The sequence below is a fragment of the Labeo rohita genome, chromosome 17, assembly GCF_022985175.1.
Source record: "Labeo rohita strain BAU-BD-2019 chromosome 17, IGBB_LRoh.1.0, whole genome shotgun sequence".
NCBI lineage: Eukaryota > Metazoa > Chordata > Actinopteri > Cypriniformes > Cyprinidae > Labeo > Labeo rohita.
This window is the reverse complement of record NC_066885.1, coordinates 24,517,255-24,540,638: the sequence shown is the minus strand read 5'-3', so window position 1 is coordinate 24,540,638 and position 23,384 is coordinate 24,517,255. Positions and strand designations below refer to the sequence as shown.

At 37.7% G+C, this 23,384-nt stretch overlaps 1 protein-coding gene across 1 annotated transcript; it reads left to right on the top strand.

The window, feature by feature from the left end:
* The first annotated feature begins 284 nt into the window (after positions 1-284).
* Positions 285-23,322, top strand: crip2 (cysteine-rich protein 2). The gene is made up of 8 exons (XM_051133878.1): positions 285-424; positions 15,135-15,229; positions 18,286-18,343; positions 19,452-19,586; positions 20,202-20,270; positions 20,359-20,453; positions 21,803-21,860; positions 22,049-23,322. Exons 1-8 carry the CDS (start codon positions 382-384, stop codon positions 22,114-22,116), a joined length of 621 nt encoding a protein of 206 aa, XP_050989835.1. The 5' UTR covers positions 285-381; the 3' UTR covers positions 22,117-23,322.
* Positions 23,323-23,384: the final 62 nt, after the last annotated feature.

Here is a 23,384-nt window from a genome sequence, read left to right as displayed (position 1 = left end):
CTGCCAATATCTTTCTCCCTCTGATTTCCACAAGTAACGGTCTGGCAAATGCTAAAGAATCCCTATTCATGAGAAGTGAAAGGAACCTTTGTTGGACGCCTTTCACATTCCGTTGAAGGATGTAAAAAGGAAGAGCCAGTGGCAGTAAGCACACAGAAGCCCCAGCCAGCAGCTCTGAGCCAGACGACCCCGCCCACTTGATGACTGACAGTTAGCCTGACCAATGAATGAAGCGACAACGCACAGACCTGCGAGAGTGGGCGGGGCTATGCAAATACAAAGCGGCGCTTTCAGTCGGATGCGCTCCCGCTCTCAAGCCATTGGTCGACTTGCGCGCGTTGAAGACAAACCTGACTGAGTGAGAGAATCCAGTTTAAGACGATGGCTTCAAAGTGCCCTAAATGCGAAAAGACTGTTTATTTTGGTAAGTCTGTGCTTCCGCTTCACTTTGTTCTGAACCTCTTTTTAAAATACACCGTTATGTTTTGATAAGAGAAATTTCACGACGTATAATCATGGAAAGCGATTATTTGTTTACACAGGTGTTGATAAAACTGATTTAAACAGCTAATAGTTTGCGACAGATCGTAAAATCTGTTTGTATCCGGATAAATCACTCACTTCACCGCCTTCATGAATCCTGGTGCACTTGCTTCTTTCAAAATTCCCAAATTTCATCTCTTGAAGGAATCCTGAAGAGATAACCGTTACTATGATAGTTTTACAAAGATTAGAGGGACAAATGACATGTTATTTTTTGTTTATTAGGCTTTATTAGACACGTTTTATAAATTAATGTGTCAGGGAAAATTAGCTAAGTATGAAAGATAGCTTTTTGTAAACAAATCAAATGTTTTGATCCGCCCAAACTGGTTATTTTTGCACTGTTCCACTTTATCGTATATAAATTGTCACAATATTAACTATCAGTTCATTGTAGTAGCCTAAGCTGTGTTATTATGTTTTGTTTTTATTTATTAGTTTTATAAACGCTCTTTTATATTTTACTTTATTTTTATATGCTTTAATGTAAAAAATCTATAGTTTTTTTTATGTGGGAAAATCTCTGAATTTAGGCATATGTCAAATATGTCAAATTTAGTCCATGGCCATTTAAGAAAGAGGGGAAAAGGCTGTTTTTAGCTCTGTTTTGTACTGTATTTGTGGAACGTACCATAGATAGAAGTAAATATGCAAAGATAAACTTTGAATGTCAGCTTTTTTTACTTTACGGACAGCTCAGTGTAATGACGGCAAGTTTATATTCAGACAATTTATTGCCCTCTTTCATAACATTACTAATAAACAGTTGTGTCTAGGCTCTGTCTGCAGTTATCTTACAATAGCCGTTTTTTCTCTTCTTTTTTTAACATATGACCAGTTAAGGGACTACTTTCCTTTTCAGTGGCTATTTTTATAAAGACTAGAATGAAAGCTGCTGTACTTTGCTTTTATAGACTTGAGATGTTTTCTTAAATAATACAGCATGTGGCTCCTGGTCTGGATGTTTGGGGAGCTGAAAGACTAGTGAATGAAGGACCTCTTCATTTCATTTATATCCATTTTCAGGCCAGCAGCATTGACGTCTGCTCAATATATATCTCTCAATCCATTAAACCGTTGAATAGCCTCTCTGCCACTTGACCTTATCATCCCTGCTCTCATATTTATAAGGTTATTCATCAGTGCATCTGAGCCTTTGTGCTGGAAACTGAGATGATTATTCAGCTCTTATTTATGTTGTATTAATCTGCGTGTCAACAGAACGGCCATAACACACGACCAATAAAGCTGTCGGGTGGTTTTAAATCGAGCGAGGTGCTGTTATATAAAAGCAAGTGCAACTCTTTTCATGGCTGTGTGTCTAGTGGGTGGGCAGACGGTTCTCTAGCTTGAGTGTTTTCGGCTGGTTTTGCTTCAGGAGCCAGATTTCACATCATGTATTTTTCCATTACGTTCATAGGCTTAAGAATATGCAAAATCATGCTTTAAAACATACAGGTTTTGAAGTCTAAATAAGACATGGTTAAGATGAAGTACTTGTGCATTTTGACTTTATTGGAAGCAAGAGAGGATCAGAACATGTTTCTGACGTCACAGCCAGTCGTATGGTCCATGATGCCATAGTGCAGAAGAAAAGACAATTCAGGGTTTCACCCAAGACCTTGGTTTACGTCATGAGGGAGTTGGTCAAGATGGATACGAGTGACTGTGCTTTTATTAGACTCACGTTGAAGCCAAGACACATTCCATACAGCTGTGGAAGAGCAGGGGTGCGGTTCTCTTCTTCTGGTCCTCTGAATATGGAAATGTCACCAAGTGGAATATTTGAGGTTGATGCTGAATGTTGCATCCAGATCCACAGTCTAGACAGGGAATGAGTAGAAACTAGTAGTAAGGCTCTATTAAATCATATTTTAAATAATAAAATAATTAATTGTTATTTTTTTATTTATCTTTTAATGTTAATTTGCTTTCCTAGTTTACACTGCCAGTCAGAAGATTTTTAATGTTTTTAAAAAAAGTCTCTTCTGCTCACCAAGCCTGCATTTATTTGATCCAAAGTACAGCAAAAACAGTACAATTTTGAAATATTTTTACTATTTAAAATAACTGTTTTCTATTTAAATATATTTTAAAATGTAATTTATTCCTGTGATTTCAAAGCTGAATTTTTAGCATCATTACTCCAGTCACATGATCCTTCAAAAATCCTTCTGACTTGCTGCTCAAAAAACATTTATTATTATTATTATGTTTTAAAACGGCTGAGTAGATTTTTTTTGCAGGTTTCTTTGATGAATAGAAAGTTCAGAAGAACAGCATTTATCTGAAATAGAAATCTTTTGTAACATTATAAATGTCTTTATCATCGCTTTTGATCAGTTTAAAGCATGCTTGCTAAATAAAAGTATTAATTTCTATAATTTATTTTGTCAAAAATAAATAAATAAATAAATAAATAACTATACTGACTCCAAGCTTTTGAAGTGTATAATGTTACAAAAGTTACAAAAGCTGTACTCAACTGTTTTAAATATTGATAATAATAATAGAATGATTAGAATGATTTCTGAAAGATCATGTGACACTGAAAATGCTGAAAAAAAAAAGACTTGATCACAGGAATAAATTACATTTTAAAATATATTCAAATAGAAAGCAATTATTTTAAATAGTAAATAGTACTGTTTTTACTGTATTTTGGATCTAATAAACGCAGACTTGGTGAGCAAGAAGAGACTTCTTTAAAAAAACATTAAAAATCTTACTATTCAAAAACTTTTAAACTGGTAGTGTATATTCAATATTAAATGTAATAGATTAAATAAAAAGCAAACTGGTTTGGTTGCAAACCCAGCTGTTCCAGATGGTATTTCCAAATTGAGTTTGTGGGAGTTAGTGCATGTGTTCCTATAAATTCCTTTCTGACTATATCCTGTTTCAAACCTTAATGGTAAGCCACTGTATTGAGTGGAAACTTTTTAAACTTTTGGTTGAACCTTGTATTCATTTATCAAACAGCTGTTAGCAGTGGTTTTCTTACACAGCAGCAAGCATAAAAGCTTCATTCCTCACATTCAAAGGCGACAAAACAGTACTTTTCCAATTGTAATGCCTCTCTTCAATTCGAAACGGGTGGCGTATCCAAGAATGAGTCTCTTTGAATCTATATACTCTGAAAAATATTGTCGGCAGTATGTCAACTTACAAATTTGGACACAACCTTCAGAAGCAATTCATGTATGCCTAAAACAAAAGCAGCATTGTACGCTACAAGAAATTTTAAACGTTTGTATGATTGAAAACCTATCCCTATTAATAGCAGACAGAGATCACTTGCATCGTATCAAATCTCTCTGACGAGAGAATCTGGCAAAGCAAGGAATCTGCTTCTTTCACTTTTCTTCACTGTTCGTCCTTCAACGCCTGCATTCATTCTAGGAATGCTTTATTTCTTAGATGTCAGTCACATCGAAATATGAGAGGGCATGACCATTATATCATCCTTTGGTTTCAAATACAGACAGACAGTTGGTTTAATGGAGAAATGTCCATACCACCCATCATCTTTCCTCTTTTCTCTTTCTCTCTCTTCCCATCTTTCACCGTTCACATGCACTTTTACTGCTTGTACCCATTAAAACCCTGTATTTTCCACATGGCTGCTTCACAAGCTGTTTTAATGTGCAGAATCTGTTATATAATGCCACTTCTTGCATTTTCGCCTACTGTTTAGGGGCGTTGCGTAATCCTGGGAGGCAGAATTGGGGGCTGTTCACCTTGCCTGTCAGGATTCCTGGCAGGCATGAACCTCGACCATAGTTACAAGACACTTTTTGCGTTTGTTGCAAGGTTAGCACAGCAAGAAAAAAGGCCTAAGCCAATGTAATTAATTGTGTTTTATGAGATTAGTCTTTAAACTTGACATTATTTTAATTCGACCTACCCGAAGGCCTGCAGACATGCATAATTTGTCTCCATAAATTTGCTCAACCTGGAGACACATCAAGGAGAATTTAATGCTGTGTATATTTTTTTTCGCTGTAGATTGCTCATAAATCAACCCATAAATATATCAGAATGTATTTAAATATAATTTCTGAATTTTAACTGGGCGAATCTCACAAAATCTCTCTCAAAAAAAAAAAAATAAATAAATAAAAAAAAAAAAAAAAAATATATATATATATATATATATATATATATATATATATATGTATATATATATATGTGTATATATGTGTGTATATATGTGTGTGTGTGTATATATATATATATATATATATATATATATATATATATATATATATATATATATATATAATTAAATTAATATATAATATTAATTAAATTAAATTAAATTAAATAAAAAAAAAAAAAAAAAAAAATATATATATATATATATATATATTTTTTTTTTTTTTTTTTTTTTTTTATTTTGTTGCATTGCAATAATGAGAATTGGTAGAGGAAATGTGCTTAATTGCCATGCAAAACATCTTACAATGCAGCTGCGATTTCTTACTTTTGATTATTTTGGAATGCAAATGCATGTGATCTAGCCTGTTCATAACAGTTTTTATTATACTCACCCAACCACTGAAATGACCAGTAGAGTTTCACATTGGCCACAGGGAAGCTGATCGAGGCCGAACTCCACGGGGCAGCATTGATTTGTACTGACAGCCATGGGCACTGCAATAGCACACAGGCACATGTAGTGCTCATTCAGGCCAGACAATTGAAAATCATGAGGTTGCTTAATTTATATCAAGAGGAAACTGCGCTAGACTGAAGAGACAGTCATCTTGCTGTCCGTTGCGTCAGCAAGGGCCACATCTGTGCAGCAAGGGCCCAAACCCTACCCAGCCTTTCCACACTACTGTAAGGAAATTCACAAGCCGTTGCAAATTGGAAAACCAAGCTCGCAATCAGATGCCCATTTGAGATTTGTTTGGAGAAGAAACTGGCACTCAGAAGGTTATGTGCACTGTTTGCCATCATGAGTAGGGTCATTAACGGAGCTACAGAACATGATTTGAGCACAGCGCACGCATGTGTGCTATTTATAGCTGAAAAAGCTGAGGATCATGGGAACTAACCACAGCAATCATCTCCCTGCTTATTGCAGCCAGGAAGGGCATGTAATGATTTTGTGTACATTTTACCTCGTTTTATCTCTGTGTGTGATCGTACATGTTTGGCAATGGCCTGGAGGCCCTCAGGTGCAAGGCTAGTAGGTCAGGCTGTAATCAGTGACTCGAAGCGAAGCGTCATGTTGGACACAGATGGCGTGCATATTGCTTTTGCAGTATGAGAGGATATAGTCAGGATAGAGAACAGTATCATCGTAGTGCTCTGAACAGATGGGTCCACATTAATGGCTGCTGAAGTGGAAGCAGATCTGTCTTTGCCGTTCAGATTGATTTCCATGTGTATGACCACACTTTGCCCAGCTTTTGAGTCGTAATCTGTTAGTGGCTTGCATGGCTGGTTCTTCAAACCGGAGTTGGTTGTACTTGGTTTGTTTATACTGTTTATAGTTTTGCTTTCTCAGTTTTATAAAAATTCATTTTTACACACTGAAAGTTTTTGCTGAGGATGATGGAGTAGGTGTCAGAGTGCGTTCCTGCTGCGGAGCCCGTAGGGTGTTCAGCTGTGTAAATGTTGTCGAGGCCTAGCGCTGTTTATTTGTGATTACATCTCAGGCAGGGTCAGCATATAACAGACCTTCCTTATCAGTCTCTTTTTCTTGTTAGTGCAGGACTAAGCATCAGAAATACAATTTCATGAAAAATGACCCTATTTACTTTCTAAATACACATTCCTGGTCTTATATATTATGCAAAAAAAGCTTGGTCTACACAGTCTTTCATCTTGCACAAATTGCTTTCCTCCGAAATGAAACCGGAAGCCAGGAAATAATGTTAATCAATAGCCAGACAACCCTTTAGGCATTGTTTAGGCTACTAGGTGACTCTATGGAAAGCCAAACGCACCAAAAAAGTGGGACGAAACAGCATGTTATTGAAAAGTTTGCTTGTTGTTTGTGCGTAGTTAGGATGTGTTTGCTAGCTCCACCAAATGGACGACGCGGCGCGAACTAATCTCACCAGCACAGTGCGGACTCTTAATACAGTGCTGTTTCATCCCACTTTTGGGTTGTTTGGCTTCCCATATGATTCGGCCTTGCCGATAGTTAAAGGGTTGCAAAAGTAGTTTCATGTCAGCTTTTAGAAAATGCAGTTATGTAGAAATATTCACATTGGTAGGGCCTCCTTATCCACATTATTTTTCAACCTGGTTGCAAATCATTTCCTCTGAATGTGTGAGACTTCTGATTCATTAGCCATTATAGGTAAATAACTAAAAGAATAACAAGACTTGCACATTTAAGTTAAATAAGAAGTTCACTTCCCGAATGAAAATTTCCTGATAATTTACTCATCCCCATGTCATCTAAGATGTTCATGTCTTTCTTTCTTCAGTCGAAAAGAAATTAGCATTTTTGAGGAAAACATTCCAGGATTTTCCTCCATATAGTGGACTTCAATAGGGATCAACAGGTTGAAGGTCCAAATTGCAGTTTCGATGCAGCTTCAAAGGGCTTTACATGATCCCAGCCGAGGAATAAGAGTCTTATCTAGCAAAACGATCAGTAATTTTCTAAGAAAAATAAAAAAATTATATACTTTTTAACCACAAACGCTTGTCTTGAAGTAGGTGGAAGTACCAACCCAGTGTTTACAAAGTGAACATGCAAAGAAAGTCAAACAGCTTTTACAAAAAAAAGGGTAAAACAACGTCGGACGATTTTGAAGTTGGAGGAGAAAATTAGTTATTCGCCCTAACCTACCTTTTTTTTTTTTTTTTAACGTGACGCGTGAAGACGTGCATGCGCATTGCAGAGCTAGTGCAAGATGACCATTTATTGTTAAAAAGTATATACATTTTTATTCTTTTTTTTTTTTTAAGAAAATGAACAATCGTTTCACTAGATAAGACCCTTATTCCTCTTCTTGGATTGTGTAGAGCCCTTTGAAGCTGGCCATTATTGAAGTCCACTATATGGAGAAAAATCCTGATATGTCTTTCTCAAAAACCTTAATTTCTTTTCAACTGAAGAAATAAGACAGATAACATCTTGACCTGAGGGTGAGTAAATTATCAGGAAATTTTAATTCTGGAAGTAAACTTCTCCTTTAAAGGCACAATATGTAATTTTCGCCAGTATAGGGAGCATATTCGAAACAAACAAAGAAACAAAGGCATAGTTTGATGACGCCATGATTGATTGTGGAATTATGGGTGTTGTCATCTTCATCCCCACAGCTGATGCAATAGACAGGACTTGGGCAGAAATCATGTTCACGGATGAGGCAATCCATTAAAGATTTATTAACGTCACTGTAATATGAAGCAGGGTGGAAAGCCGTGGAAGCAAAACGAGGCTGCTGGAGCGATAGCTAATGACAGACGAGTGCAAAACACAGCTTGGAAACAGCATAGCTTTTATTATGCCACACTCGAGAGCCACTCATTCTGGTCATGTGTATGTGGAGTAAACTAGCCCTGTTTTATCATACTAGATACATTTGAATGTGTTGAAAGTTCACTTATAATGCTACTCTGTGTGTTCGTCACTTGTCAAAAACACATAACATATTAAAGCGTACTGGTATTTTGATGTTTTCTACAAAATAAAACCAGAAGTCGAGGGTGTATGGTACAATGATACCGTCCGTTACACTAGTTAAATTCTTTATTTCTCTACATTTAAACATTCTTGGAAACATTTGGGATAATCTAAGTACACACATCAACGAAATGTATAACACTGTTCTAATGGTTTCTGTATTTAGTAATCAAAAAATCGTACATATTGTCCCTTTAAAAATGGCCATGCGCCAAGTAGATAAACTTTCCGCTTTTGACTACAACCTTGTACTCCCCTTGCTTAAACCAGTGGTTCTCAACTCCAGTCCTCAGGGCCCACTGCTCTGCACATTTGTATGTTTCTGAATCTGACACACTCAGTTTACTTCATGGATATTTCTCTTAATGAGCTGATGATCTGAATCAGGTGTGTTAAATGAGGGAGACAGTGGGCCTCGAGAACTGGAGTTGAGAACCACTGGCTTAAACCCACCTCACTGACCCTTCACCGAGTCCCACTTAAAAAAAAAAAAAAAAAAAAAAAAAAGCCGTAGCCTTGTGGGCAGCACTCCAACATATCGCACAATAGCACTTTGGCCACCCTTATTGGCTTTGATTCAACTGCCCTATCAATAACAAAGGGCAAAATATAACTCCCTGCTCGCCTATATTTCACGCCAGTACAGAGAATCAAACCCGCAACCTTTGGCTTACAAGTCCTGCTATGAACCATTAGGCCACAACTGCCCCTATACTAGTGACATAATGTAGCCAGAGAGGATAAAAGCTGTATTTTTACAATTCATCTTACAGCTTTCTTGCAATTGGGATGCTCTGTAAAGCTTGTCTAAATTAGCAACAGCAAGGGTTTGAAGCTTCCCCCTTGGTTACAAGGAAGGGAAAGGTCAATTATACAGTAGTTTCAAAACAGTGTCCCCATGTTCCAAGTGCCTAGACAATAAGACTGAATAAACCGATTGATGTTTATGCATCTCTCTGAGGCCTTGATGTTTTTTGGCAGAGCGAGACTCTTTGAGAGCCTCTTCTATTCTGGAACAACCCCAGCATATTGGGCATGACATGTTTACAAAGAGACTTATTTATGTGATATCAGGTTGATAAATCTTGTTTGGTAATGTTGACTTCATTAAATCTCTTATGACTCTTGTTGGTTAGAGAGAGTTGTTGTTGTGACAGATTTGCTTTGGAAATGAGAGCTGACTGCAGCTCCATTACACCACATCCAAACCTGCATCTGTTCTGCTGAGATGGCACAAGCTCATTCGTGTGAAGGCGCTGAGGGTTTCGTTTACCCTCCCTTAGCGCGCCAGCCAAAACACATTAAACGAACCTCTGTGTTGTTGACGGATCAGTTGGCCTGGTGTTTGAGGTGTTATCGTCTGATTTAATTGTGGGGTAAACTGAGGGAAAACACAAGATCTGAGATGTTACCGCCACAGACGGTACCAGCAGGACTAAAGAGATTACCTCTGCAGCTCAAAACAAAGCACTAAGCTGCTTATCAGCGATCAGGTGTACATATTGCACTCTAACTTCTGTGTGTGCTCATTAGAGCCGGACATTGGGAGGTATTGCAACCTCTCGTATAGTCTTACACAACCATCCATTATGGCTCTCGTGCATCCAAGGTAACCTGACTCTCTGATGAAACCCTTGTCTCTCGTGCCTTCCTGATCCAATGGATTCCCTTAGGGACGTACGAGATGGCAGTGCTGTTGGATACCGCTATAGTCGCAAAAAGCAGAAACCAGGCTTGCAATTTTGTCTGCAGACAAAGCTGCTTGTAAATATACCACCCAAGACACTATTTTCCTTTGGCTGTAGTAAAAGAATGTGTGTTGGAGTGTGACTGGAGGTCGTCCAGGGGTCTATTGAGCTTGATGAGCGATTAGCGATTCCCTCCGCCCACGCAAAACTACACCAGTAACTGAAATAGCTCCCCAGCAACCTCTTGTACAACAACAGAAGCCCTTTTAATGGCAACTCTGTTCGTCTGTAGTTTGTCAGCGATCACGCACGAACACTTACCGTTGTGTAGTACTCATTGGCATTGGCATCTTCCCCGCAGAGACACTCTCTCTCTTTATACCCAGTTGTGCCATTGACTGTGAAATCTCACTTATCTTGGATTAGCCTCCTGCTGGAATACCAGTGATTTATACAGTCTGGATCTCTACATTTCTCCCGTGTGAGCTTAGAATTCATTTGGATATAAGGTTTGTGTTAGTAATAGGGTTACAGCATGTGATTATTTCATAGGGGTGGGCAATATGACCAAAATCTTACACGATTTGAGTAATTTTATTTAATGGTAGCAGTATATATCACAGTATAGTTGAGGTCAAAAGTTTACATCCCCCTTTCAGAATCATTAAAAATGTTAATTATTTTACCAAAATAAGAGGGATCATAAATGCACATTGACCTGAATAAGATATTTCACATAAAAGATGTTTACATATAGTCAACAAGAGAAAATTGTAGTTGAATTTATACATCCCCTTGATTCTTAATACTGTGCTGTTACGTGAATGATCCACAGCTTTTTTGTTTAGTGATTAGTTTAGTTGTTCATGAGTCCTTTGTTTGTCCTGAACAGTTAAACTATCTGCTTTTCTTTAGAAAAATCCCTTTAGTCCCACAAATTATTTGGTTTTCCAGCATTTTTGTGTATTTGAACCCTTTCCAACAAAGACCGTATGATTCTGAGATCCATCTTTTCACACTGAGGACAACTGAGGGACTCATATGCAACTATTTCAGAAGGTTCAAAGCTCACTGATGCTTCAGAAGGAAAAACGATGCATTAAGAGTCGGGGGTGAAAACTTTTGAACAGAATGGAGATGTGTACTTTTTTCTTATTTTGCGTAAATATCATATTTCTTCATTTAGTACTGCCCTTCAGAGGCTAAAGAAGATACTTACATGTTTCCCAGAAGACAAAATAAGTTAAATTTACCCTAATAGTTGCATATGAGTCCCACAGTTGACCTCAGTGTGAAAAGATGGATCTCAAAATCATATAGTCATTGTTGGAAAGGGTTCAAATACACAAAAATGCTGGAAAACCAAAGAATTTGTGGGACCTGAAGGAACAGGAATTGTTGAGGACAAACAAGGAACTCATGAATAACTATCACTAGCTGTGGATCATTCAGGTAACAACACAGTATTAGGAATCAAGCATATGCAAACTTTTGATCCGGTTCATTGTTATAAATTCAACTATTCAACTATTACACATGTGTTTTCTTCTGAAATCAATGTGCTATGGACATCAGTGATTCCTTAAATCATGTGTCTGGGTTAGGAGAGTTGCTACCACTTTTCTAGGCAAATTAAGGATGTTTATCTAATGTTAAATAAGTCGTGAAAAAATCCCTCTGATTTAATAAGGGGCCTACAACGTACAAAGACCAGAACCTGACTGAGACTTCTTTGACTTTAGCCAGTAAGCAACCATTTAAAACACCCTACTAACCACTTAATGCTAGAAAACAGCACCCTTGCAGTGTGGTGGCAAGTATTGCACAGGCAAGAATCACTCAGTTGATTCAGTTCAACCTCTTCAACATTTGTCCCAGAAATTATCATACTTTTTAAAGATTCATGCCCACACATTTAAAATTGTTGCTACACCCCCGTGTGTGATTATACTTGTGTATCTCAGTGGAATAGTAGTTTCTGCTTTACTTTAGCTGTATAAAATCTCCTCTGATGGTGAAACTGATCTCTGCTGTGCTGACCTAGACCCCCCGAGAGACAGACTAAGAGGGCTGCAAAACTGACAGAACGAAAACAATACATCTCCAGGCGGGAAAGCTAGGAAGCAAGGGAGAGCAGGAGGAAACGGCTTGTTCTCTCTAGCTGATTGTGCCCTGTTTTGATAAGCGAAGGTGTTTCCTCCATAGTGGGAGAGCTGTCCCAGCAGTCCTGCCTTATGCATTGTCTTGAGAATGAGATATATAAATGGAAAGAGTAATATTAGGTCTGAGGAAATCTCCCAGGACCCTCCTGAAGAAATGGGACAGGAGGGGAAATGGAAAAGAGGGTCTTTGTACTACATGTCGTCACTTAGCTGTCCAGCTCTAATTATCCACCGCCACTGCATTTCCTTGAGTTTCATGTCAACACATCTCAGCTGTGGAAATGAATCGCTGTGACCCTTCACAATGAGGCCAGGGCTTTTCTTTGTTTTTTTATGTAATATGATGTTACATTGATTATCAAAATGTCCAGACCAGCACACATCCTCAAAACATTAAATTAGCATCGATCTGAAAATTATGCAATACTGTGTGGAGACTCTCGTTCACTGTTGCTTTCATGACAGGAAGAGACTTTGCCTTAACCTCCTGAGGAAATGCACTACTTTGGTTCTTTTAGGATGTTGGATTCTCAGGCAGGAAGTTTCCATGGCACATTTATAATTAATTAAGGGCTGCTGCCATCAAGATATGAGAGAAAGGGAAACTCACAACATAAAAGCAACATCAAAAGTCTTATACAGTACTGTGGAAAAAAAGCCACGTTTAGAGAATAAGAAATTCTAGGGTGTGGTTATGGGCAGGTCCACTATGGGCAGCAACACATTATTATCACATTATGACACTGACTGTGTGTGAAATTTGTATACTCTCTGAGTACACCTCTGAACTCTACTGTAGCTTATATAGTGTGAATGTGAGTAGTAATGACATTCATCAAATGTTGTCGTTATATAACCTACCAGCTACAGTTTCCTTGCTTCACTGCTATTCACAAAACCCATTCTGTGCCCTCATGAGATAGTAAATTGGGCATAGCTAACTTCAGATACTCACTGGAAGAAGTAGATCATCTGGGTACTGGGTCGCCTGCAGTTTTATGAATTCTGTGAATTAGGAAACACTGCTCTTTTCACATACTGGTTTTTGCTTGCTATACAGTAGAGGAGTATGCATGCTCAAATGCAGCCATAGTCTATCATAAAGGTCAAAGCAAATCATGATAAATAATCTATTCCATTCAAATGTAACACATTTATGAGGTTGCAAACAAAGTATGAGATTGCATATGAATTTCATTTATTTTAACCATTTGTGCTATATGGGCATAAATTAAACATCAAATTTTGAGATAGTGTTCTGAAATGAGGCGGCAAAGTCCTTTTTTTTTTTTTTTTTTTCTCAAATTTAAATCATGTCCCAGTCACATTTTCTTGGTTAAATATTACTTACACTATCAGAAAAAGGGGAAAAAAAAATATTTTATATTTTTACCAATGTATTTTTACCAATGTAATCAATATTATATTTTTTAAAGCTAAGTATGAATCTCATCAAGTTGTTTTTGTTGTGTTTTTAAGCATTTTTAAGCATCAAGTTGTGTTTTTAAGCATTTTACATTTATTCCAAAATAATAACTCAGGCAGCAACAATTTAAACAATATATATTTTATTTTTGAACGTATGTTCAGCTATTCTTTTTAATAGTTAAATTTAACTATTTTTGAATTTTTTAGATCATCATTCAAACCTCTTTAAATATTGGTCACAGACAGAGATTTATTTTAAATTTCACAAACTGATTACTGAGTAAAAACTCCCACAGATCATGTTTTCAAGCCATTTTAAGTCTTATTTTGACATAACAAATTGGTTATATTTAAGTGGGAGTTGTTTAGTTACTTTATTAAAGGAGTTCACTTCCAAAACAAAAATTTACAGATAATTTACTCACCCCCTTGTCATCCAAGATGTTCATGTCTTTCTTTCTTCAGCTGTAAAGAAATTGTTTTTTGAGATAAACATTTCAGGATTTTTCTCCATATAGTGGACTTCTATGGTGCCCCTGAGTTTGAACTTCCAAAAATGCAGTTTAAATGCAGCTTCAGTTGAGGAAGAAGGGTGTTATTTAGTGAAACGGCTAGTTATTTTCTAAAAAAAAATTGATAATTTATATACTTTTTAACCTCAAACGCTCATCTTGTCTAGCTCTGCCTGAACTGTGTATTCCAGTTAATGACAGTTAGGGTATGTCGAAAAACTTCCATCTCATTTTCTTCTCCAAATCATCCTACACCGCGGTAGAAGTAAATGAGATGGGAGTTTTTCGACATACCCTAACTGTCATGAACCGGAATACACAGAGTTCACTGGAGAGCTAGACAAGACGACGTTTGAGGTTAAAAAGTACATAAATTGTAATGTGTTTTTTTTTTTAGAAAATAACAATTGCTTCGCTAGATAAGACCCTTCTTCCTCGGCTGGGATCGTTTAGAGCCCTTTGAAGCTGCATTTTAAAATGCATTTTGGAAGTCGAAACTCAGGGGCACCATTGAAGTCCACTATATGGAGAGAGATCCTGAAATGTTTTCCTCAAAAAACATAATTTCTTTACGACTGAAGAAAAAAAGACATGAACATTTTGGATCACAAGGGGGTAAGTAAATTATCTGTAAATTTTTGTTCTGGAAGTGAAATTCTCCTATAATTTAGTCTTCCCATTAACATTATATTGTTCGTTCAGACTGATTCGCGAATGTGAAACGCGCACAAACACGAGGCGGGATTTATCGCATGAACCAATCATAGCCGTACATAACCAGTCATATCCAATCATATCGTGATGGATGCATACCCTCCTCTCATTTTACTTTCCCCCATTCATTCTCAACTACCCTCCACCAAACTCTTTAGGGAGTCTGTTTAGGGAGACGCAGACTCCTGCTATAACTTTACCTGCTGGTGTAAGACAGCGTTTCTTTGGAAAAACAAGTGATTTAAAGCATTTTTAATCCTTTGCCTCCTCAGAGGAAATGCCCCTGCACAAAACCCTAGTGATCTCCCATCAATGCTTTACCAGTTACAAAGACTTGGCAACCACTGGGGCAGCAAGTTTTACATGTGCAAACTTACATTTTTATTAGAAATTGTAAAATCAATCATTCTCTCTGTCTCTAATCCCCCAGCTGAGAAAGTGTCATCACTGGGGAAGGACTGGCACAAGTTCTGTCTGAAGTGCGAGCGCTGCAGTAAGACCCTCACAGCGGGTGGCCATGCTGAGGTGAGTAAGTCAGAGATCACACACTACCTCTCTGCAGTCTAGCTGGGGAAACTCAAACTCTGACAGCTGAGTATTGACTTTATGACACTGTGCGTTTCCATCAGAGGATCAGTGGTCTATTTGAAAAGTCCAGAATCAGGGCTGAATGCTGTCACATGGCATTGTGTGTGTGTTGGGGGGATCGCATGACACATTTTAAGTGATAAATATCATGCAGTCATGAAAATAGAAAAGTAAACTTAACATCCCAAAACCTACAGCATGTTACAACAAGCATTTTCCCTTTATCTCTTTTGGAAAGCTGCGTGTAATCATGTCTCATGATGCTCGTCTTCAGTGATTTGTTGAAAGCTTGCTGGCCAGCTTTGTGCATCCCGAGTGTTCCTGTGTGCATGACTGCAGGCCAAATGAAATTCTCCACGACCTTTCCAGCATCCTATTACATCACACAGTGACGACTGTGTCTAGATTGGAAAGGCAGTAGAGGGCAAAGGACAGGGCGCTAATGTTTTAGAGCCAGAGGAATTGTCATCATCAGTCATTGTGTTGCCTTGACACAAGGATAGGAGTAGGAAACACCTGAGTGTTGCATTTATTCCAGGAGGAGAGTCACAAATAGAAGGAATTCTCTCTGTAATCTCTGCGTAAGCATATTAACATCTTCACTGCTCGCATCAGCCTAAATCTGGATGTAGGTCAGGTTGCTATGAGGAGATTTATGTTGGGTGGTACACGAACGAGGATGGGGTATAGGGAAGACCGTTAAAGCATGCGTGTACGTTTTTCTTCAAGACCATTGATCGAACAAGAACTCACTCTGTGGATAAAATGATAATCCCTTAGTGTCCTCCAAGGATTGTGGCAGGGTAAAGCGAGAGGGTTTATGGGAATAGCCATGTTAAGTAGAGGCAGAATGGAGAGAGTTTGGATTCAGTTACCAGAATCTGAGAGGCTTTGGGAAAAGTGTGGGCTGGTGTGCTGCTCTATATGACCGGTGAGAGGTGACCAGTGTGAACTGTAATGGGAGCTGATGGACTAAGCTTTGTATCTGGCTTACACATCACACCCACAGACTTTTCACTGTCTGTCCGATGCATATTGCACACAATATGCTGAGAGGCCGCTAAAACAAAGCCTAGTGTGGTTCGAATTAAATATGAATGCAACATGGACCAAATACTTCTAAACCAAAAATAGGATGTAATGACAAGAAGACAATGACAAGACACTATGCAACATGATTTGACGACACAGATTGAGTGGTGTATCCAAAACAAAATGAGCAGAGGGAAAACGTGGAGCAACAAGGAGGTAAAGTGCCTTTTATGAGCTCTTTGTGAATTTGCAGCTGGTAAAAATAAAATCATATGTACAAACAACCAGTGCGCTTAGTCCAGCAGATCGGTGAATGGGTACTTGGATGTCATACACCAATCAGTCTGTGCAGCGTCTGGACCAAACAAACCAAGAGAACTGAAGTATGAGTGTGAACGCACCCTTAGTTAGCCATTGGATTTGGTACATTTGGTACATTCGTTTGGAATCTAACCAAGACCAGCAGCTGGGTCTCGGTACAGGTATTTGATCCGCACCCAAGTGCGATTCACACACGCCCAAAAGATCCGCACCAAGGGAAAAAAACGAACTTGAGTTTGATTCAATAAAACCAAACAAGGCAGGTGTGAATACACCCTTAGTATGTGTTCACACTTGTAGTTTGGTTCTCTTAGTTCATTCGGTCCAGACCAAAAAAAAAGAAAACAATACATTTGCTCCTGGTCTGCTTAGCATTTACACTGGCCTTTCAGAGTGTGTTCACACTTGTAGTTTGGTTTGTTTGGTTCATTTGGTCTGGGCCAAAAGGAAAATGATACATTTGGTCCTGGTCTGCTTAGCATTCACACTGGCATTTTTGACATTGAACCTAAAGATGCCAAACCTAAAGGTATAGTGAAATGTTCACAACCCACCAACACTCCACACAAAAGGAAAAGGTGCGTTTGACTTAAAGTGGCACTGTGGATGAATGACATCAAAGTACCCATTTACTGATCGTAAATCTATATATATATATATATAGGAAATTGACAAAAAAATCTATATGGAACATTATCTTTACTTAATATCCTTATGATTTTTGTCATTAAAAAAAAAAATCGATACTTTTGACCCATACAATATATTTTTGGCTATTGCTAGAAATATATCCATTAAGACTGGTTTTGTGGTCCAGAGTCACATATGTGAGACTACATTTATGCATTTGGCAAATGCTTTTATACAAAGCAACTCCCATTGCACTAGGTATACATTTACATTTTATCAACTCTTGCTTTCCCTAAGAATCGAAACCCATGACTTTGATGTTGCCAGCACTGTTTGAGCTACAGAAAAGCTAAACTTATTGGTAAAGTCCTTAAATTTTCTTCCCTAGTGGTCTAGTTGGGCTAACCACTAGATCTGTGGTGTTGACAAGTGTAGCCTTTTTACCTTTTTTAGAAGTATTGACATCTTACATCATCGTTAAGTTTTCCGGCCATTGGAACTGAGGCGGGAAGATGTCTGCTAGTCTTTGTTGGAATGTGAGGCTCATTACACATTTTTTCCCCTTGCATACTTTTGTCCTGGCATGAGGCCACTGTTCTCTGCCCCTTCCGTTCCTTTATCCTGTCTTGCGCAGCTGTAACGGTCACACAGCTGCCGTCTGACGGTTCCCATAGCAACCTTTTCCCGCCATGGCCCTGACCAAAGGGCTCTGGGAGCAACTGCCATTGAAATATGTTCCGTCTTCAATGTCCTTTCACGTACACACAGACACTCTCAAGGCACTCAAAGACACATAAGACACTTTGGGTGTCCTTGTAACAGCTGTGAGTGTTATCAGGGAGTGGATGCCAAGATAAGCACCGTCTGTGGCATTTAGACATTTAGGTTGGTCTACAAGCAGTAGATTAAATTGCAAACTTACATTAGCACGCTCATTCACTTGTTGAGTCTTGATTGATGGAAAATAAACTTGGAGTGACTGTTTTTTCTTCTGTTTTACATTCTCACAGCATGATGGGAAACCATACTGCCACAAGCCATGCTATGCTGCCCTCTTTGGGCCAAAAGGTGAGATGAGATAACACACTTAGCATTTCAGGTTTAGGTCATGTGACATGGAATTGTTCTAATCTCTTTCCATTTACTGTATGTACAATATAATGGGTTACAAAAAGATATTTTGCACTCTGGTACATAAAGTGCATGGCAAGAGTAAATGGTTAGATAAAGCCATTGTGGGCATATAATTAAACAGTGCCCTCTGCTGGGCATTAGAAACGTGAACCTGAACCTACTGTGAATTATTAATTTTTAACTGTATATGGTAGCGGGATAGTTCACCCAAAAATGAAGATTAACTCATGATTTACTCACTCTCAAGCCAGCCTAGGTGTATATGTATATGTCCTGGCTCTTCCAAGCTTTATAATGGCAGTGAATGGCTGTTGTGATTTTGAAATCCAATAAAGTGCATAAATCCATCATAAAAAGTACTCCACACAGCTCCGTGGGGTTAATAAAGGCCTTTTGAAGTGAACTGACGCATTTGTGTAAGAAAATACGAATATTTAACATTTTATAAGCTGTAATCTTTAGCTTCTGCTAATTGTTGTACACTCGTACACGATAGAGTGCTGTTCCAGTGGTACAAAACGAGGATTTGTAATGAAAAATGTCAGAAGGTTTTTAGTATAAGCCAAAAGTAGACTGGTTTTCCTTTGCTGTAAACAAAACTTGCTTCTCAAGAAGCTAGAGATTATGGTTTATAAAGTTGTAAATATGGATATTTTTCTAACACAAACACACTGATTCACTTCAGAATGCCTTTATTAACCCCCCGGAGCTGTGTGGAGTACTTTTTATGATGGATTTATGCACTTTCTTGGGTTTCGAAATCTCAACAGCCATTCACTGCCATTATAAAGCTTGGAAGAGCCAGGACATTTTTTAATATAACTCTGATTGCATTCATCTGAAAGAGTAGTCATATACACCTAGGATGGCTTAAGGATACCCCTTTAAGGATACAACTTAACATGTTAAAATGTATTAGTATTTGCTAGAATAATGTTAGATTGATACATTTTAAAGAATGAACGAAGGTAATTGGTCATATCAAACATTTCTTATTGTGAATGTTGTGGGGTATTTTCATGAAACCTTGTTTAATATGTAGGTGTGAACATCGGGGGTGCAGGCTCATATGTGTATGAGGCTCCCGCCAACTCCTCCCCACCTGCATCCATCGTGGACTCTGCACCCAAACCACAGGAGAAACGGGTCCCAGCACCTTCAAGGCCGCCATCTAAAGGTACGAACAGCAGCAGAGATCAGCAGCTACTGACTTATTCTCATTTGTGTGCTACTTTAGCTACAAATTATTTAGTGCGTTCCAAATTGTGTACTTCTGCACTATTCTTTAACGGTTTGTAGTAAAAATAGTGCGAGTAATGTGTTCACACTGAAAATTCCAAAAATAAAAAATGCACTTTAAATACTCAGATGATGCACTTAACCGAAAAAAAACGAAGTGTGGAATGTTAAACACTTAATGCACTCGACTGTCAAAGATTTAGGCCACGTTCACACCGCAGCAGAATATGGTTGTCAATACCGTATTTGAGTTCTTAATATGGTTACGTTCACACACAGTATGGTTATTTACAGGTGTGACAACCGTATTCTATAACCGAACTCACACCCGTAAATTTTCAGGACTCACAACCGCATTTTGCGTTCTTCGTGCAGCTCAAATGCTCCGCTTTCCACTTAAATTTAAAAGCTGCTGTCGGTTAATGATGATTTGATGGATGAACTCGTGGCTAGATTGGGTTTATGTCATGTCAAAAACCGGTAATACTTTCAGTTTTAACGTTCTAAATGTTGTGCAAGAAGAAATATGACGCCCATGCATCTTTCATTTCAGCTGGAAGCGTCACCACCTTCTCTGGGGAAGCCAACCTGTGTCCCAGATGCAACAAGAAAGTCTATTTTGGTACCGTGGCTTAAACTTTAATGAAATCCATAAAAGGAAGTGTATTGGTGCTAGCATAATCACATGTAATGTTACTTGCTTACGGCAGCTGAGAAGGTGACGTCATTGGGGAAGGACTGGCATCGCCCATGCCTGCGTTGTGAGAGGTGTAAGAAGACACTGGCAGCAGGCAGCCACGCAGAGGTGAGAGGAAAATGAAGTTGCTAATAGTGGAAGTGCAAAGATGGCTGCCATGATTCCTTCATTAATTCTGTCCATGTCAAAGAAGTTAATCAAGAATAATTTACATTAGAAATCTTGAATAAACCGCAGGGCATCTGTGGGTCGTTAAAAAGTTTTAATAGGTAATAAATCAATTTGCTGGAAATTAAGGCTGGAAATTAAGTCTTAAATTATGATTCGTAGTTTTTTTCTGAACATTTCCTTTGGGAGTAAGTGCAGTTAATCAAAATAAAACTGAAATCTCAGTATGTGATAATTAATTTGCACAAAAAGAACATTTGCAGAAACACTGCAGATGCCAAAGAAATTTTAATTTGACGCACTACATATATATATACATATATATATAGATATATATAGATATACACACTGCCATTCAAAAGTTTGGGATCAGTAAGACTTGTAATGTTTTTAAAAAAGTCTCTTATGTTCATCAAGCTGCATAATATTACAGAATGTTGTTAAAATATAAAGTAATGGTTTCTATTTTAATATACTTTAAAATCTAATTTATTCCTGTGATGCAACTCCGAATTTTCATCTGCGATTACTCCAGTCTTAAGTGTCACATGATCCTTCAGAAATTATTCTAATATGCTGATTTATTTTTAGAATTATCAATGTTGTGCTGCCAAATATTTTTTTGCAACCTTTGATACTTTTTTCAGGATTCTTTGATAAATAAAAAGTTACAAATAACAGCATTTATCCAAAATATAAGTCTTCTCTAACATTGTAAGTCTTTGCTATCACTTTTTTTAATTTAACACATTCTTGGTGAATTAAAGTATTAATTTCTTCTTCAAAAAAAAAAATACAAATGTACTGACCCCAAACTTTTGAACGGTAGTGTATATTGTTACAAAAGATTTCTATTTTAAATATTTTAAATTTATCAAAGAATCCAAAAAAATATTTACCGACAAAACAGTTTCCAGCACTGATAATAAATCAGTATATTAAAATGATTTCTGAAAGATCATGTGACACTGAAGACTGGAGCTTTGATCACATTACTAAATTAGATTTTAATGTATATTAAAATAGCAGTGTTGTTTTACATCGTAATAATATTTCACAGTATTATTTTTTTTTTCTGTATTTTTAATCAAATAATCACAGCCTTGATGAGCATAAAAAACTTTGAAATCACAAACTTTTAAACGGCAGTGTATGAATAATTTTTTTTTAGTTCGAAAAAGGTATTTGAAAAAAAAATTAAAATGTATTCAGTTGGATGTGCTGATACATAAACATTTCTATTACTAAATGCATGGATTTGTCCTAAAATGTGTTTTTATGTTTTGTAGCACGACGGTCAGCCCTACTGCCATAAACCATGTTATGCTGTCCTCTTCGGCCCTAAAGGTACTGTGAGAGTTTACGACTCTAGAGGGAGCCATTGCTTAATTTTCAGTTGCTTAAACCTGAATCATTTCAAATTAGTAGTTCTTCTTTTGCAGTGAAGATAAAGAATGTTTCAAGCAATTTTAACTTATATGTCCAACTTTAAACTAGTCATTAACTCAGTCTGATTGACTCTTTTGGATTTCTAGGTGTAAACACTGGCGGTGTTGGCAGCTACATCTATGACAAGGAGCCTAACACGGAGGCTCAGCCTTGATTTTCAATCCTTGGGAGCCCAACTTCACTATTATAACAGCCACTACCAGTACCTCACGCACTTTCACATATGCCCCACTTTTTGCCTTATCACGGATAACCTGTGCCAGCTTGGACCTTTCTGCAGAAAAGTGACACTAGATACTACAATCATGCCTTGAGCTCCAACTGCACCACTTCTTCTTGGTCCCCAATTCCAATAGTCCCCAACAAAACTGAACTGGTTAATATAATCATTTCTGATTAATTTATTTACCTGTATACAGTATCATTGTTTGTCTAATCATTAAAACACTATTGTAGTTTCTCTACAAAGGAAAAACCAAGATCCCTATTTCCACAATACTGCATGTACAGTAGGATGTTTATGTAATGTGTTCTAGTAGCAGATAAAACAACAAAAGTTCTCTCTGGGAGCTTTTGTTTTATGAAGAGGAGCCAGGCTGTTTGCAATGCCTGCCGACAGAGAGATGAATCTCACATTAGAGGCTCCGCGCAGGTGCGTTCGGGAGCACATCATCATAAATCTGAAAAATATTCCCAAACCCAGATTCACTTTTTGGCCATATGGCAACATTCCTAAGTTTAAACATTTTAAGACAAGGTCTGCAGGATGTATGCAGAGACAGTAAAGTGAAACAGCCAAGCTCTTATTTTTAAAGGGAGGAGAGATCCTGCTTCCAGAAGGGCACCGTCTTGCAGAGTTTAGCTCTAGCTTTAATTAAGTACACCTGAACCAGCTAATCAAGGTCTTCCAGATTACTAGAAATTTACAGGGAGCTAAAATCAGCGGGCCCTCCAGAAGCAGGTCCCTGATTTATGGGGTAGCTAGTTGAAGTCCATAGAGACAGGGGTGTGTGTGATTGGTGCTTGGTGACCAAGTAGCTGCAGCTGATATTTCTGATGCCAATCTAGTACCGTTACATAACGCATGGAAACGGATTAAAGATATGAATAAGCTTTTGTATTGTTTGTGATCTGAACATTTTAGACGAACCCCAGTTTCTCAAAGTGTTGAAACTGAAGTATTATGTTTCCCAGTAGTTCTTTAGTTCGTAGTAAATTCGACTACATTCTTTTGAATGTGCATTTGTACTCTATGACTGTTATTTTGCTGTATCAGGCCTTTGTTCTTTTGAGAACTTTATGCAGTCAAGTCCTGCTGCTTCCGTATGTTTAATCCCATATTAAAGTTTATGTAAAGCTTTCCCTTGGTCTTGGATTCTTTTTTTTTTTACTTAAGTCCAGCTGAATGCGACTGCGATAATA